At 49.3% G+C, this 16,985-nt stretch overlaps 1 protein-coding gene across 1 annotated transcript; it reads left to right on the forward strand.

Annotated features, from left to right (window-relative positions):
• Positions 1 to 9,647: 9,647 nt before the first annotated feature.
• On the forward strand, positions 9,648 to 16,380 carry SRXN1 (sulfiredoxin 1). The gene is made up of 2 exons (XM_003904931.3): positions 9,648 to 10,047; positions 14,092 to 16,380. Exons 1-2 carry the CDS (start codon positions 9,838 to 9,840, stop codon positions 14,293 to 14,295), a joined length of 414 nt encoding a protein of 137 aa, XP_003904980.2. The 5' UTR covers positions 9,648 to 9,837; the 3' UTR covers positions 14,296 to 16,380.
• Positions 16,381 to 16,985: the final 605 nt, after the last annotated feature.

A 16,985-nucleotide genomic window follows, 5' to 3' on the forward strand; every position in this document is an offset into this window, starting at 1 on the left:
CCATCGCCTCCAGACGTTCTGATTGGAGCAGGGTGCGGGGGCGAAGGGGGGAATGAGAAGAAGGGGAGGGCATCCGAGAGACAGTATTTTTCCACTCCGTTTTCCTCTCTATAGCCTGACCAGCCTGTAGCTGCCACCAAGGGTCACATAGCCCCAAGGGTCCCTTGGCATTTACAGGGTCTCAGGCATCCTCAATCCTTAATATTCCTCAAATAAGGGTTTAAAAACCTGATTAATAACATGTGAGTGAAGCCAGTTGCCTTAAGACGTTAGGGAAGGTGAAGCCTGTGACTAATTGGAGTGTGTCTCACCTTAGAGAAATACGATTCAAATTACACCTACCAAACAATTACAACTGTGGTCCACATGTGTCTGTGGACAGCCAGTTTACAACCCCAATATTCTTCCCCAGTTCATCCCCAACTGCTCTGCCCAGTCATATATGGTCACATATTCAGTGAGTGGAAGCAGGCAAAAATGTTGACTTTGGCTCAGCTGGCAAAGTTGTCCAAAAACAGTGAGTTGCCCATAGAGCTTCTGAGCTACCTGTCACCAAAAGTGTTCAAGTCAACCAATACATCATCCTCAATAGCTGCCTTAGTGATCCTTCAAAATACAAATCTGTCTCACCTTACTGAAAACTTCAGTGGGGACCACCAACCCCTGCCACCTACCCTCAACTCAGACTTACCAAGAAGCATAACCTGCATGTTTTGAGGGATGGATGCCGAGTAATGGGATGGGGAAGCTGCAGGCTAGAACCTGCCTCCTCTGGGGCCTCTTTGTCGGTTTCCTCCTGTGTAAGCAGTGCACTCAGTTTGCAGACTGTCTACCTGGTGCCTGTCCGCCTTCCCTCCACACACCTCTGGACAAGCAGCTGCATCCTGAGCAATGTGCTAGCTGTTTTCAACAACAACAGCAGTTGTGGGAACCTTCCCCTAACTCTGCAAAATCTCCAATGGTTTCTTGTTTGTTTTCTTTGAGACAGAGTCTGGCTCTGTTGCCCAGGCTGGAGTGCAGTGATGCAATCTCAGCTCACTGCAACTTCTGCCTTCTGGGTTCAAGCAGTTCTCCTGCCTCAGCCTCCTAAGTAGCTGGGATTACAGGCATGCACTACCATGCCTGTCTTATTTTTTTTTTTTTGAGATGGAGTCTCGCTCTGTTGCCAGGCTGCAGTGGCATGATCTTGGCTCACTACAACCTCTGCCTCCCAGGTTCAGGCAATTCTCCTGCCTCAGCCTCCTGAGTAGCTGGAACTACAGGCGCATGCCACCATGCCCAGCTAATTTTTGTATTTTTAGTAGAGACAGGGTTTCACCATATTGGCCAGGATTGTCTCAATCTCTTGACCTTGTGATCCGCCCACCTCAGGCTCTCCAAGTGCTGGGATTACGGGCATGAGCCCTTGCATGCGGCCAATTTTTGTATTTTTAATAGAGACGGGGTTTCACCATGTTGGCCAGGCTGGTCTCGAACTCCTTGCCTCAAGTGATCTGCCTGCCTCGCCAGTGGGGTTTTGAGAAACCCAGGCACCTGCTGCATCCCTTAACCACCCACATACACTGCCCATGACTGGCTATTGGATCCATTATGTTTGTTTTAGGTGCCAGGAACAGAAACCACTCTAGATCAGGATTTTATAAACATGTATTAAATCCCTTTGAAGAGAAAGGATTTAATACTTCAATAATTGGCTGCTGACAAAATTTGTGGAAGGGCTGAAGAAGTGAGCCATCTGCTGGAGTCCAGAACTCCACTGCAGAACTGCTGCCACCGAGACAGCACCTGCCTCTTCCACAGTCATTGGTGGGGGAGGGTGTGGAGTGGGGGTTGGTGGTGGTCAATAGGGTGCACTGGAACTACTGAGTTGAAGAACACCACATCATAGGTGCAACCGAGGGATCAGCAGGCCCTTGCCACTGCCTCTATAACTGTCTCCTGTCTCCCACTGTGCTGGTGGCACAATGCTGGAACACTGCTACAGAAAATCTTAACACCTCCAAGACGATCTTGACAGTAGCAAGAGTCAAACCAGTCGGAAGATGGCCCCAGCCCACGTCTGCCATCCATATCTCGTGGAAGTACATCTAACTGGTAGAACTTAATTCCCTGTTAGTATCTTTGCGGCAAAGAGATCTGAGAAATATAGTTTTTAACTCTCCAACTATGCAATCTAGAAGGCACCCTAGAGGGAGGTGGGAAAGAATGCTGGGTCTCCATCAGCCATATCCAGCCCAGTTATACAGGTCCAATAACCATTCCACCCCACCCCTCTCTCCTGGATTAGCAACCATGCAATCTGGGGATTGAACATCAGCTTAAGAGGTAGTCTTTACTGGTCTAAGAATACTAACATCTCCCACGGTTCAGAAATGGGCACATAACCTAATTCTGGCCAATGAGACTTAAGGAGAGGGTTGCCGGAAGGGTATGGAAAACTTGCTGCTTCCTTTTTCTTAAAAGGAAAGGAAGTCCAGTTCCTCTTCCCCTCAAATGTAAACAGAGAAGCATGTCATCTTGTGACCATGAAATGAACTGGCCTTAGCATGAAGCCTACACCACATATGGCAATGCAGGGGCATGGAAAAAGCCTGGGTCCTTTATGACATCACGGAGCCAATGAAAACACCACCCTGAATCCCACTCATGGTGCTTGCTGCCTGTGGACTTCTGTTTACTTGAACATACCTGAAGACATGAGTTTACTGTTTCAGTCAGTTGAATCAGGTTCCTGTTACCTGCAGTCCAGAGTACCTCAACTGGCACATGGATCCAGTCTGCTTTTTACGACGTTCTCAAAGAGCTTTGAGACCTCCATGACATGACATGACATGACTATCTGGTTCTCCTCTTACTTGTCTGGCTGCTCCACCTAGCAGCTTTGCAGACTCACCTACCCGATACCCAAGGAAGGAACCCACTTTCTGCTCTGTGTACTCTCCTAAAGCAATCTAATTACACCCATGGGTTCAATTTCTACCTACATGAGATGGCCCATACACTAACATTTTCCATTCCAGCCCCCTCTCTGAGCTGCAAATCTGTATCTGCCTGCAGGCCACCTCTACTTTGATATCCCAAAAGCACCAGAGACCAGCCCAGGTCTGAAGCTGTGATTTGCTTCTCCTCTGGGGCATCCCACCTCTGTGAATGACACCAGCACCCATCCAGTCCTGCAGTCACAAAACCCAGAGGTCATCTCTCTCATGTCTGTCTCCCCATCCCACCACCCAATCCACCAGGTCCTGTCAATTTTTCCTCTCCATCTTCTCAGTCTCCACCTTGGTCCAGAGCCACCATCATCTCTTATCTAGACAACTGTACTAGTCTTCTCCCTGGTCTCCCTGGATCCATTCTGCCTCCCTGGCCTCCCTCCCTCCATCCACAGCAGCCACAGGGATCTTTCAGAAATGCAGATCAGATCATGGCTGTCTTAGTCTGCGTAGGCTGCTATAACAAACTACCGTAGACTAGGTGGTTTAGAAACAACAGAAATGTATTTCACACAGTTCTGGAGACTGAGAAGTCCTAGATCCAAGGGCCAGCAGATTCAATGTCTGGTAAGGACCTGATTTCTGGTTCTACCATCTTCTCATCATGTCCTCACATGGTAGAAGGGGTGAGGGAGCTCTCTGGGATCTCTTTTATAAACTCACTAATTGCATTAATGAGGGCTCTGCCTTCATGACCTAGTTATCTCCCAAAAACCCACCTCCTAATACCATCATACTGGGGGTTAGGATTTTAACATGAATTTTGGAGGAACACAAACATTCTGTCTATAGCATTCTGCCTCTGTCCCCACCCCCTGCCAAATTCACATCCTTCTCACATGCAAAATACATTCATTCCTTACATCCCAACAGCCCCAAAAGTCTTAACTCATTCCAGCATCAACTCTGAAGTCTAAAATCCAAAGTTTTATTACCTAAGTGTCATCTAAGTCAAATATGGCTGAGACTCAAGGTGTGATGCATCCTGGGGCAAATTGTTCTCCAGCTGTGAGCCTGTTAAATCAAGCAAGTTATTTGCTTCCAAAATACAATGGTGGGACAGGTATGAGATAGACCATTCCAAAAGCGAAAAATAGGAAAGAAGAAAGGAATAGCAGATCCAAATTACATCCAAACTACAAGGCAAACTCCATGAGATCTTAAGGCTCAAGAAAAATCATTTTTGGTTCATTAAATGCTCTGCTTCCAGGCCCACTGAGGCAGCCTTCCAGATCCACGATGGTGTTGGTCCCACCCTCTATACCCTCTGGGGTGGTGGTCCTGTCCCTCCAGCTCTATCTAGCAGAGGTCATGTTCCCAGGGCTCTGGGTAGCCCCACCCCAACAGCTCTGGGCAGCTCTTCCTCCATGGCTTTGGACAGAGGCCCTCTAACCTGTTGAATGCAAGGCAATGTCCCTGACTTTTGAAAGCAAGGAGATAGCCTTGATGACCTCTGAATTGCCGTCAGGGTCATTCTTCCCTTGTCTTGAACAATAGTTTGCATTCTGGTCTTGTCCTGAAAAACCCAAGAAGTCAAACAGCCTTCCTTCATCCCTCCCCATCTCCTTCCCCTTCAATTCAAGATGGCAGTTTTCCAGCTGGGATGGCTGATTAAGTTCATAACCATTACAGTCTCCTTATGGAGACTAATGTTTTCTCCCAAACATTCTTTCTGATTCTTTGCAATATGGATAGGCTGAAACTTTTTCAAATCTTTACATTTTGCTTCCTATTTGCTTAAAAGTCGCATCTTTAACTCATTTATTTCTACTTATATTTTACTGTAAGCAGTCAGGAGGAGCCAAGCCACAGCTTCAACACTTTGCTTAGAAATAGCTTCAGTTAAATATCCCGTTTCATTGCTCACAAGTTCTACCTCCTATAAAGCACTAGAACATGGACATAATTCAGCCAAGTTCTTTGCCATTTTGTAACAAGATGGTCTTTTTTCCATCGTCCAATATCTTCCTCATTTCCTCATCCAAATGGCCTTTTTCATCTGTATTTCTACCAATACTCTGTTCAGGATTCCTTAGTTATTATCAGGTTCCTGATTTTTAAAATTTGAAGTTTTCTTTACAGTTCCACTGCACTCCAGCCTGGGTGACAAAAGTGAGACCCTGTCTCAAAAGAAAGAAAAAGGACACTAATCTCACTCACGAGGGCTCTGCCCCCAGGAACCCCGCGACATAATCACTTCCCAAAGGCCCACCTCCCAACATCAGCACCTGGGATTTCAACATATGGATATTGGGGAGATACAGAGTCACCTTGATCTTGGATTTCTCAGCCCCTGAAACTGTGAGAAATAAATTTCTGTTGTTTATAAGCCACAGTCTATGGTATTGCTATGGCAGCCAAAAGGACTAAGGCACTTCCTCAGAACCACATGCCATTCTTTTGCAGCACCTACTATCAATGTATACTTTACACTCTCCATTAACCAGTGTGATTATTTGATCATTATCTGAATCCTCCACTACACTGTAAGCTTCATAATGCAGAGATTGGTAGTGTCTTTTTGCTGATCACTAAATCCCCTGGGTCCAGCCCAGCCAATAGCAGTTGACCAGTAATTACCTTTAAATGAACTCCATACCTTTAAGTCATTATAATAAATAATGGTGGCTTATGCTTTTAAGAAAGTCTCTGCCCCCCAATGCTATAGCTGGTTTGTTCATATGTAGGCATCTGACTAGAACTTGGAAATTTTCTCTCTCCCTCTCTCTGTGCCATAAGGCCTGTAACTTGAGAGCTGTGGCTCCAATTGCTAGCTACTTATCAATCTCTATTCTTCCTTAGTAAGAGAAGTCCAATTTTAGCTGAGCACATTACCGCTATGAATGAAGACAACATATCCAGCTGCCCTTGCAGCCAGGGGTGGCCATGTGACCAATTTCTAGTCAATGACACGCAAGGGGAAACGTTATATAAAATTTCTGAGATAGCATCCTAAAAAGGGGAAGGGTCATATCCTTTGCCTTTCCATTTCTCCACCTCTTTTCAGGGTGGAATTTGGATGAGATGGCTGGCACTTCAGCAACTATCTTGAATAGGAGGTGACCCTGGGAATGAAAACTCTGCTCAAAAATGATGGAGCAGAAAGATAGAAAGGGCCTATGCCACTAGTGACCATGGAGCAGCCATCCCAGCCATGGACTTCCTACCTCCAGACTTTTTTTTAATAGAGGAAACACTTTAAGTTGTATTAAGTCTCTCTTGTCAGGTTTCCCTTATTGAAAGCCAAATATCATTGCTGTTGACAGTCATGTTCCTGACATGTAGAGATAATCCCTCTGCTGAGTGAGGGCAGAAAAAAGAAATCTCTCAACTTACTTTCCCCTGAGGCCCGGCTTCACCTCAGTCAAGGGAATAGCGAAGCATCCCCATTTTCATTAAGCTAATTCACATTGGCTTTCTGTCACTTGCAAACAAAAGTCTTGACTAATACATCAAGACTAGTCTGAAAGTGAAGACACGGAGAGACCTTCAAGCTCTGTTATAATTTAAAATGCAATCAAACAGCAAACATTTATTGAGCACTTATAATATGTTGTGCACTGTTCTAAGGACCTCACCTAACATCATCTCTCTTCATTCTTCCAGCATCCCTGTGAATTAGGTGACCGCATGTCCATTTTGCAGATTAGGAAACAGGCATGGGCAGGTGACTGGCCCGAGGTCACACATGCAATAAAATAGTGCAATTTTAACCTACGCAAGGTACAGAATTATAGGGGATGACCCAGTATCAAGTTTCCCTTTTGTTTTAGTTTTGGCTCCCTGATAGCAAGTCTGAGACTTTAGTGTAAGTCATTTATGTGGAAGATGATCCCTGGAAGCAGAAGTAAGGGGTGAGAGGAATGGGACAGAGAGGGTGTTAGTGAAGTCAGTTGTAGTAATAGGGATGAGTACTTCTGGTCTCTGAGAAGGTTCCAGAGAGATCTGAATGGTCTAGAACACCTCTCTGAATCATCCACCTGTGACAGTAGAAGACTGGCATTTACTCACCGGCTCCTGCCCCCATTAGTGAATGGCCTGGCACCTCTGGAACGTATGGGCAGAGCTCCCACAGGGATACCCCATCTATCAAAAGGGGATGGAGATAACAGACTCATCTCATAGAGCTGCTGGGTTCCAAGAGTTAATATATGTAAAGCGCATCAAACCATGCTAGGCACAGGGAAAGCACTCAGTAATGTATGCTGTGTATGACTTGAGGGAAGAGCGTTCCATGCAGAGGGAATAGCAAATGTAAAGGGCCTGAGGCCAGGACACGTTCGCTGTGGAGGAGGCACAGCAAGGAGACCAGCGTGACTAGAGTGGACTCCAGGGCTCGAGGAGTGGATGGTCAGAAGGTGTGAGTCACTGCATCCAGCCAGGAAAGGTTTCTTCACTCTTAAAAAGAGGTGCAAAGGATGTCCTAACTTCCACTTGTGGACATTCGCATGTAGTGATGTGATGCTTTGAGCTACAGCAGCCATCTTGGGACCATGAAGGGCACATTGCAGGATAATAGAACACTGAGGATGATGGCACAAAAGGATAGACAGAACCAGAATCTTTTTTTTTTTTTTTTTTTTTCTGAGACAGAGTCCTGCTCTGTCACCCAGGCTGGAATGCGGTGGCATGATATCAGCTCACTGCAACCTCTGCCTCTCAGTTTCAAGCGATTCTCCTGTCTCAGCCTCTGGAGTAACTGGGACTACAAGCGCGTACCACCATGCCTGGCTAATTTTGGTACTTTTGGTAGAGACAGGGTTTCACTATGTTGGCTAGGCTGGTCTCGAACTCCTGGCCTCAAGTGATTTGCTTGCCTCAGCCTTCCAAAGTGCTGGGATTACAGGTGTGAGCCACCGCACCCAGCCAGAACTGGAGTCTTTGTTCAACTGCCTCTTTACCAACCTTAGACATGCCTACCACATCTTATTATGTGAGAAAACAAACCTTCTTATTGCTTAAGCAATTTTGAATTGGGCCATAGATATCTTAACACAGAGAATTTGATACCAGGAAATGAGGTCCCCCTGAGTACACCATGATGAAAGAATCAGGCCAGAGCTCCACTTTTCCACTCTAGAAACTGTTGTCTTGCCATTCTTACTTCTTATAATGAGGAAGATGTTTTAGAAGGGATAACTTCCTTCTTGATGAAATTCTCTCTTTCTTTTTTTTTTTTTTTTTTTTTTTTTTTTTTGAGACGGAGTCTTGCTTTGTCGCCCAGGCTGGAGTGCAGTGGCGGGATCTCGGCTCACTGCAAGCTCCGCCTCCCAGGTTCCCGCCATTCTCCTGCCTCAGCCTCCTGAGTAGCTGGGACCACAGGCGCCCGCCACCTCACCCGGCTAGTTTTTTTTGTATTTTTTTTGTAGAGACGGGGTTTCACCGCTTTAGCCAGGATGGTCTCGATCTCCTGACCTCGTGATCCGCCCGTCTCGGCCTCCCAAAGTGCTCTGGGGCTGAGGTGTGGGTGTCAGTTCTACTTCTGGAAACAAAGTATCATTTAGGTGTCCACGGGAATTATGTTTGGAAAGGGAAAGGCTCAAATCTTGGTCTCAGTGTTCTAAGGTTTTGTGAGAGACTAAGAACCCAAAATAAAAGATCTTCAACAGCAAAATGGATGTTACGCAATTCACAGAGCACTATGAGCACTCTCTCAATTCACACAACTTTGAGTGAGGGGCAGCATTACTTCATTTTACAGACAGGATTCAGACAGTGTCAGCAACTGGCTCAAGGCAAAGTAGAAACCCCTGGCCCCCTCCTCCATGTGGAGTTTTCTCGGGCTGGCAGGGTAAGTATGCATTCCTCCATGTTTGTGCCATCCACGTGGAGAAGGAAGACAGACAAACCAGACATGGTTGTCTTCAACCGAGTCTGGGATTGTCCACCTTCCTGCTTGGAGTTGGTGGTTAGGTGGCTCCACAGTATGGACTTGTATGACCCGACTTTCATTTCAGCTGATCTTGAACAAGCGGGTCTATAACTGCACCTACTTCCAGTAGTGTTGTAATGATACAAACAGTGTGGAACTCGAAGGCAGGGCCCACACATTGTCAGCGCGATTCCTGAGGGCTCCGTGTGACAGTCACTGTTGCTGAACCAAGGCAACCAGCCGTGGGGCAGAGAGCGGACTCCGGAGCCAGACTATCTGGATTTGAATGCGGATTCGGCCACTTACTAGCTCCATGATCTTGGGTAAATCACTTAAACCTCTGTGTCTCAGTCTCCTCTTCTGTAAAATGGGAATAACAATCATACCTTCCTTGCAGGGTTGTTTTGAGGTTTAGATAAGTCAATATTCGTGCAAAATGTTTGGAACGGCACCAGACACAGCCAGTACCAGATTGGAAGTGGAACCGTTGGTGGGGATCATCACCTCGCTGGCTAGGAGCCCTAGCAGCGGGGCAGCAGCGCACTGCAGGCTTTGCCGACTCATCTCGGCTGGGCAGGTTCGCCTCGCTCTCCACCCCCGCCCCCCCGGCCTAAGTCACCGCGGCCGGTGCGTCACCCGCGCCCCTCCCGCCCCGCGACCTGCAAACTCACCCTGAGTCAGCCCGCCCGGGCGCTTCCACTCCCCGGATGCCGCGCGGCGGAGGGGAGGCGGGAGGCGCCCCCCGGTGGAGAGCCGGAGCCCCGCGCGAGTCCGGCCGCACCTGGCGAGCGGAGCCTGAGTCGCGGGGGGACCGCGGAGTTGAGACCGGACCACGGCGGGGCCGGGGGAGAAACGCGCCCTGGCCCGGGCCCCCCCCACCCGACCGCGCAGAATGGTACGGCCCGGCCAGAGTTAAGGCCGGAGGAGGCGGCGAGTCCCGCGACGGCGGCTGCGACGACGGTGGCGGCGACGATGGGGCTGCGTGCTGGAGGAGCGCTGGGCAGAGCCGGCGCGGATCGGGGGGCGCCCGAGGGGCCCGGGTCGAGCGGTGGTGCGCAGGGCGGCAGCATCCACTCGGGCTGCATCGCCGCGGTACACAACGTGCCACTGAACGTGCTTATCCGGCCGCTGCCGTCCGTGCTGGACCCCGCCAAGGTGCAGAGCCTCGTGAACACTATCCGGGTGAGGCCCCGAGGAGTCCAGCCAGCCGGAGGGAGGGCTTTGGAGGGGAGGTCGCCGGAGGAAGGAGGTCGTCGCGATGGAGGCAAGACAGAGTGGTTCCAGGCTCAGCCGGAGCTTAGCATCTGCTGTGTGACCTTCAGCAAGTGGCTGGGCCTTTCTGGGCCTCTGTTTCCTCACTTGAGCAAGGAGGGAATTGGACGAGATAATTAAAGTAGTGATGATAATGCTTATAACGCTAGTGCTTGCAGTGGTCCAGGAACTGCAGGAAGTCCCTTAGTTTCCAATGCCAACCCAATGAGTACCTATGAGGTAGAGAGTGTCTCTTTTGCAAACGAGAAACTGAGGCAGGGAAGATTTCAGCGGCTTGACTAAGATCAGGCGCTTAAAAAGTGGCACGGCTAGGATTCACACCCAGGCAGCTGGTCCCCACTGCCCAGCACATGGCCACTGCACTACCCGGAGATAAGCCGTGGGTTATCATGGCTGTGACAGTCAGTGACAGTGGGACTGGGTGTGTCGTATCTGCTGGGAGGCCCTCGTCTGAATGGGAAGTGGAAGAGGTCAAGGGTCAGCTCCACCACTGAGGGAGGGTGTTAAGAATGCCAGAGTGATTCTGGCAGGTGCAAGAACAGGTGTCAGGTTAGGCCTACACGACATTGCGTCCCCTCCCCCCTGACCCTTGGAAGGTGAGCACATGAGATCCCTAAGCCCCACCCAGCACCTCTACAGCCACCCCCGATTAACTTTCAGTCCTAGTATTTACACTGCTGTCCTCACTGCCTGGAGCCACTTCCCCCGACAACCACAGGGCCTGCCCCCCTGCCTGGTCCAGCTCTCTGCCTCCTTGATCACCCTTGGTCAGGGTCCCTGGCGTCTCTAGCTCTCCCCTTAGCCCGAGATGTTTCTCAGGATACCACTTATGTCCACCAGAAATTATATCATACATTTATTTGTGTTGCATTTTATTTTCTGTCTTCCCGACCTCTTGTGAACTCTACAAGGGTGAGGACCTTGTCCCATCTTATCTGTTGCCACAACAGTAGCACAGTGCCTGGCTGAGATGGGAAAGGATCTGCCATACACGCCCTGTCCCACCACTGGGCTTTTTCTCCTGTTGAGAACCTCTTCTGTCTCTGCCTTGTTGTTTCTGACTCTTCCTCAGTCTTCCTCAGTGTCAGCATCTTCCCTGACCGTCCCTACCAGGTTAGGAGCTCTGTGGGCCTGCAACCACCTGTGTGACCACCTGCATAGCTCTGATCTACTGGCTTTTTTTTTTTTTTTTTAAAGACATTGTCTCTCTCTGTCGCCCAGGCTGGGGTGCAGTGGCGCGATCTCGGCTCACTGCAACTTCTGCCTCCCAGGTTCAAGCTATTCTCCTGCCTTAGCATCCTGAGTAGCTGGGATTACAGGCACCTGCCACCACGCCTGGCTGGTTGTTGTATTTTAGTAGAGATGGGGTTTCACCATATTGGCCAGGCTGGCCTCAAACTCCAGACCTCAAGTGATCTGCCCGCCTCAACCTCCCAAAGTGCTGGGATTACAGCTCACTGGCTTTTAATGTCCTGTTTAGACACCTGCCTTCCATGCTAGAACTGTAGGCTCCAAGGGCCAGAACCAGCTCTTCCTTTGCTTACGTACACCTATATTAGTTTTCTGGGGCCACTGTAGGTTACCACAAAGTTGATGGCTTAAAACAACACAGCTTTATTTATCGTCAGAAGTCCAAAATGGGTCTTACTGGGCTAACATCAAGCAGGGCTGCACTGTTTTCTATAGGCTCTAGGGGAGAATCTATTTCCTCACCTTTCCCAGCTTCCAGACGCCACCCACACTGCTTGGCTTCTGGCCTCTTCCTCTAACCAGCAACATTAGACCAAGGCCTTCTCACATCGCATCACTCTGACCTCTTCTTCTGCTCCCTCTTCCCAGTTTTAAGGACGCTGATAATGACATTCGACCCATCTAGATAACCTTGGATAATTTCTGCATCTCAAGATCCTTACCTTAATTCCGTCCGCCAAGTCCCTTTTCCCATGTAAGGTAACGTATTCACAAGAGTTCAGACGTGGACATCTTTGGGAGCCATCATTCTGGCCATCCACCATCGTGCCTTCAGTACCCAGCACAAGGCCTGCCTGGCACGGCTGCCCCTCCGTAGTGCTCTACGGATGCCCGGTAGGCATCAGCTCACTGACTCTTCAGCAGCAGCCCTCTAGGATGTCTTATTCCCAGTTTACAGGTGAGGAATGTTATTCAGAGGGCTGGGTGCCCCAGCTGCTGTGGAGAGGAGCCGAGATCCAAAGTCAGGTGTGCCGAGTTCCAGAGCGCAGGCTCGTGACTGCTGCGCCTTACTGCTGAATAATCATTTGTGGAATCATGAGCGAGGACCCGTGGGCCAGCAGCAGGAGGCATTCCAGGCCGCTCACACTTAATGGGGTCTCCCCAGAGTGCTCTACGCTGCACCCATCCTGCCCCAGGCTTTCGCTACTTAGAGGATGACCCACTCTCCACCTGGCTGTGCGGGCCCCTAACAGGAAGCCAACTTAGATTCTCCCTTTTCTCTTGCCCTTGGATTCACCCCTTCTGCCAGACCCCTCGGACCTGCCCCCTAAATGTGTCCCAAACCCATCTACCTCTCCCTGTCCCCACCACACCGTCATCCAGACCAGCATCTTCTGCTGAATGCCTGCAAAGGCCTCCCCTCTGTCTTCCTGCCTTGTGCCCTTGTCCGCCCTGCCAAGTCTGTTCTCCCGTGACAGGATTCTAGAATGTGCATCAGATCATATCACTCTCCCCTATCGCGAACACTCCAGGCCCACCAACTTCTCTCAGAAACGGATCTGCACCATCTGGCTCCTGCTGGCCTTTCTGACCGTTCCTCGAGCCCTGGAGGCCACTCTGGTCACACTGGCCTCCTTGCTGTGCCTCCTATACGGTGAAGGTGCTCTGGCCTCAGGCCCTTTGCGTTTGCTGTTCCCTCTGCGTGGAATCTTCTTCCCTCAGGTCATACACAGCATACATTACTGAGCGCTTTCAATGTGCCAAGCATGATTTAAAGTGCTTTACATATATTAACTCATTTAACCCAAAAGCTCTGTGAGATGGATCGGTTATCTCCATCCCATTTGATAGATGGGGCAACTGAGGCACAAAAAGATTAATTGCCGAAGATCACATAGCTGTTAAGCAGCGAGCTAGATTTGAACCCAGGCAGCTACGCTCTTAATTGAAACTATTCCACTTCTCTCTTTTTTTTTTTTTTTTTTTTTTGAGATGGAGTCTTGCTCCGTCGCCTATACTAGAGTGCCATGGTGCGATCTCAGCTCACTGCGACCTCTGCCTCCCGGGTTCAAGCGATTCTCCTGCCTCAGCCTCCTCAGTAACTGTGATTACAGGCATGCACCACCATGCCCAGCTAATTTTTGTGGTAGAGAGAGGGTTTTGCCATTTTGGCCAGGCTGGCCTCAAACTCCTGACCTCAAGTGATCCACCCACCTCGGCCTCCCAAAGTTCTCATTACAGGTGTAAGCAACCATGCCCAGCCCCGTTTCTGAATCTTTCCAAGTACTCTGCTTCCTTCTTACCTCAGAGAGGCCTTGTGGACCCCATCTCTGTCCTCTCACCCGTGTTATTGTCATTATAGCATTTGTCACTCTAATATTTACTTCTTGTTCCATCTGCCCCACTAGACTGGAGCCCCTTGAAGGCAGGGCCTTATTCAGTCTCATTCCAGCTATACTGTATTCCCAGGGTCTACAACAGGGCCCAATGGATAGTGTGCATGTGGTGTACTGATACATGTGTGGGAGAAATCCCTGATTTGTAGCATCTGTCCATTTCTCTGGTGTAAATACTCTCCCATGGCTGATTTTCAAGCTACAAAGTGATGTCTACCAGCTCACAAAATTCCTGATATTTAGCAGTTGTCTCTCACAGTAGTCCAGTGTGATCACCTTATAAGGAGCGCAGCACAGGTGGACAAAGTCTGCTTTACAAACTGTCAAGCCTTGTACCATCCATTGACTCTGTGCCCCTTCTCCCCAGGAGGACCCAGACAGCGTGCCCCCCATCGATGTCCTCTGGATCAAAGGGGCCCAGGGAGGTGACTACTTCTACTCCTTCGGGGGCTGCCACCGCTACGCGGCCTACCAGCAGCTGCAGCAAGAGACCATCCCCGCCAAGCTTGTCCAGTCCACTCTCTCAGACCTAAGGGTGTACCTGGGGGCATCCACACCAGACTTGCAGTAGCAGCCTCCTTGGCACCTGCTGCCACCTTCAGGAGCCCAAAAGACACACCTGGCCTCCAGCAGGCTGGGCCATGCAGAAGGGATAGCAGGGGTGCATTCTCTTTGCACCTGGGGAGAAGGTCTGACTCTGGGCACCCCTCTCGCCAGCTACAAGGCCTTGGACTCACTGTGCAGTGTGGGAGCCCCAGTTCCCACCTCTGTGACAATAGGATCATGGCCTTACCCTTGAAGCATTACTGAGAAGGTGAAATGAGAACAGAGATGCGCTTGGAGAGCCACATGCTGCCGGCTCCAAATTCCCAAGGACAAGGATCCCTCTGCATTTTTGTCTATGTAACCTCTTATGTAGACTACATTCAGCTGCAAGGATAGGAAAACCTTGGTTGCAGTGGTTTAAACAAACAGAAAATTGTTTTTCCACATAGCATGGATTCTGGAGATGGGTGGCTAATGGTATTGGTTCAACAACTCCACAAAGGTAGGGGTGACATCTTGGATCCTTTTGCCTTGATCTCAGTGCTTGTTACTTCATGGTCCCAAGATGTCTGCTGTATCCCCAAGAATCATGTCTGCGTTCAAGGAAGGAGGGGTGGAGGAAGAGGAAGGGCCAAACTAGCTGGACCTGTCACCTATCAGAAAGTAAAACCTAGTCAGAAGTCTGTTTCCTGCTCTCTCCCTCTGCATATTTTCACTTAGATGCCCTTGGCCTGAGCCAGCTACCATCGCACCTCTAGCTGCAAAGAAAGCTAAGACAGCAGGGAACAGAATTGTCATGGTTGAGTAGACCAATCGTGTTCCATCTACTGAGACTGGTACACTGCCTCCTGCAATAAAACTGGGATCCCATTACCAAGAGAGAAAGGCGGAATTGTGTACCAGTTAGGTTTTGCTGTGTAACAAACCATCCCCAAACTTGGCAGCTAGAAACAAACCCTCTATTTTCCCACAATCCTGTGGGTTAGCAGTTTGGGCTGGGCTCAACAGGGCAGTTCTGCTGCTCCCACCTGGGATCCCTCATGGAGTTAAGGTCAGCTGTTGACCTCAGCTGGGCCTGGATGGTCTAGGATAGCCTTACTCACTTGCCTGGAAGGTGACAGGCTGTTGGCTGGAGTTGCTTGGTTCTCCTCCATGTGGCCTCTCCAGCAGGCTAGCTGAGGCTTATTCACATGATAGCTTCAGGGTTCCAAGAGTGTGAGAGTAGAAGCTGAAAGACTTCTTGGGTTCTTGGCCTGGAACTGGGACTAGGACAGTGTCACTTCTGCTAAATTCTATCCGTCAGAGCAAATCACAAGGCTTTGCTCAGATTCAAGGGATGAGAAACAGACGACACGTCTTGATGAGGGGAACCACGCAGAGCTTGTGGCCATTTTTCACCTATCACAAATAATTTTGGATGGGCAAATAAAAGTATTTCCCTCTTCCCCCTTTCTCTCTCTCTGTTTCATGGGCCTCACTCTGCCAAGTCTGAAGGCACTAAGACATTGTCTTGGCCCTCAGGGTCTAGGGGAAGAGGTGTTGGGGCAGGAAGTGAGTCTCTCCAAGGACTGGACCCACTGTAGTAGGGGCACCTCCTTGCTGCACTGGTGGTATGGGGTTAGGCCAGGTAGGACATTCCAGAGGGGCTTCTGAAAATCAAGAGTCCCCAGGGAAAGGGAACAGAGTAAGGCAGGCCTTGTCCTCACTGCCCTCTAAGGGAACTTGGTCACTTGGCACTTTTAAGCCTCAGTTTCCCCAGTTCAATAATAAGGACAACAACTTTTCCCACGCATTCTCTTTCCCAGGGAAAGATGACTGAGGTGACCAATAATAGACCTGAAAAGGGAGAGTGTCCTGAGTGCAATGTTGTATCCTGGATTGGATCTTGGAACAAAAACAGGACATTAGTGGGAAAACTGTAAATCTGAAAAAAGTCTGAATTTTAATTAATATACCAATTTCAGTCTCTTGGTTTTGACGAATGTACCATGGTGATGTAAGATGTTGACCTTGGGGTAGGCTGGGTGAAGGATATACAGGAACTCTTTATACTATCTCTGCAACTTTTCTGTAAATCTAGTATCATTCCAAAATAAAAGTTTATTTAATTAAAAAAAAAAAGGGGTGTGCAATTCCTTTAGACCAACGGTTCAGGGTCTCAAGCTTGTTTGCTAAATCCCAGATTGCTGGGCTCCACCCCCACTTTGTTTTTTTGTTTGTTTGTTTGTTTGTTTTGAGACAGGGTCATGCCCTGTCACCCAGGCTGGAGTGCAGTGGCACGATCATGGATCGCTGCAGCCTTGACCTCCCGGGCTTAAGCGATCTTCCCACCTCAGCCTCCTGAGTAGCTGGGACTACAGGTGCGCCCTTCTCATTTTTTTGTAGAGATAGGGTTTTGCCATGTTCTCTGGGCTGGTCGTAAACTCCTGGCACAAGCGATTCTCCCGCCTCAGACTCCCAAAGTGCTGGGATTACAGACGTGGCCCCCGGAGTTTCTGATTCAGGTGAATTGGGGCAAGGCCCCAATAATATATTTGCTTTTCTAAGAAGTTCCCAGATGATGCTGATGCTGCTGTTCAGGGACCACACACTAAGAGCCACTCATTTAGACTGCGTCAGTTATTTTCAAATACAGTGACCTCCCCACTTCCATCCCCAGTGGAATGAGTCTACTCATTCCCCCCAGCTTGTCTACTCATTAACTGTGTGACCTTG

The sequence above is a fragment of the Papio anubis genome, chromosome 16, assembly GCF_008728515.1.
Source record: "Papio anubis isolate 15944 chromosome 16, Panubis1.0, whole genome shotgun sequence".
Lineage (NCBI taxonomy): Eukaryota > Metazoa > Chordata > Mammalia > Primates > Cercopithecidae > Papio > Papio anubis.

Coding starts and splice junctions, on each gene's coding strand:
- SRXN1 (XM_003904931.3), top strand. CDS start 9,838: ATGGGGCTGCGTGCTGGAGGAGCGCTGGGCAGAGCCGGCGCGGATCGG. Junction 10,048..14,091: donor GCCTCGTGAACACTATCCGG/GTGAGGCCCCGA, acceptor CCTTCTCCCCAG/GAGGACCCAGACAGCGTGCC.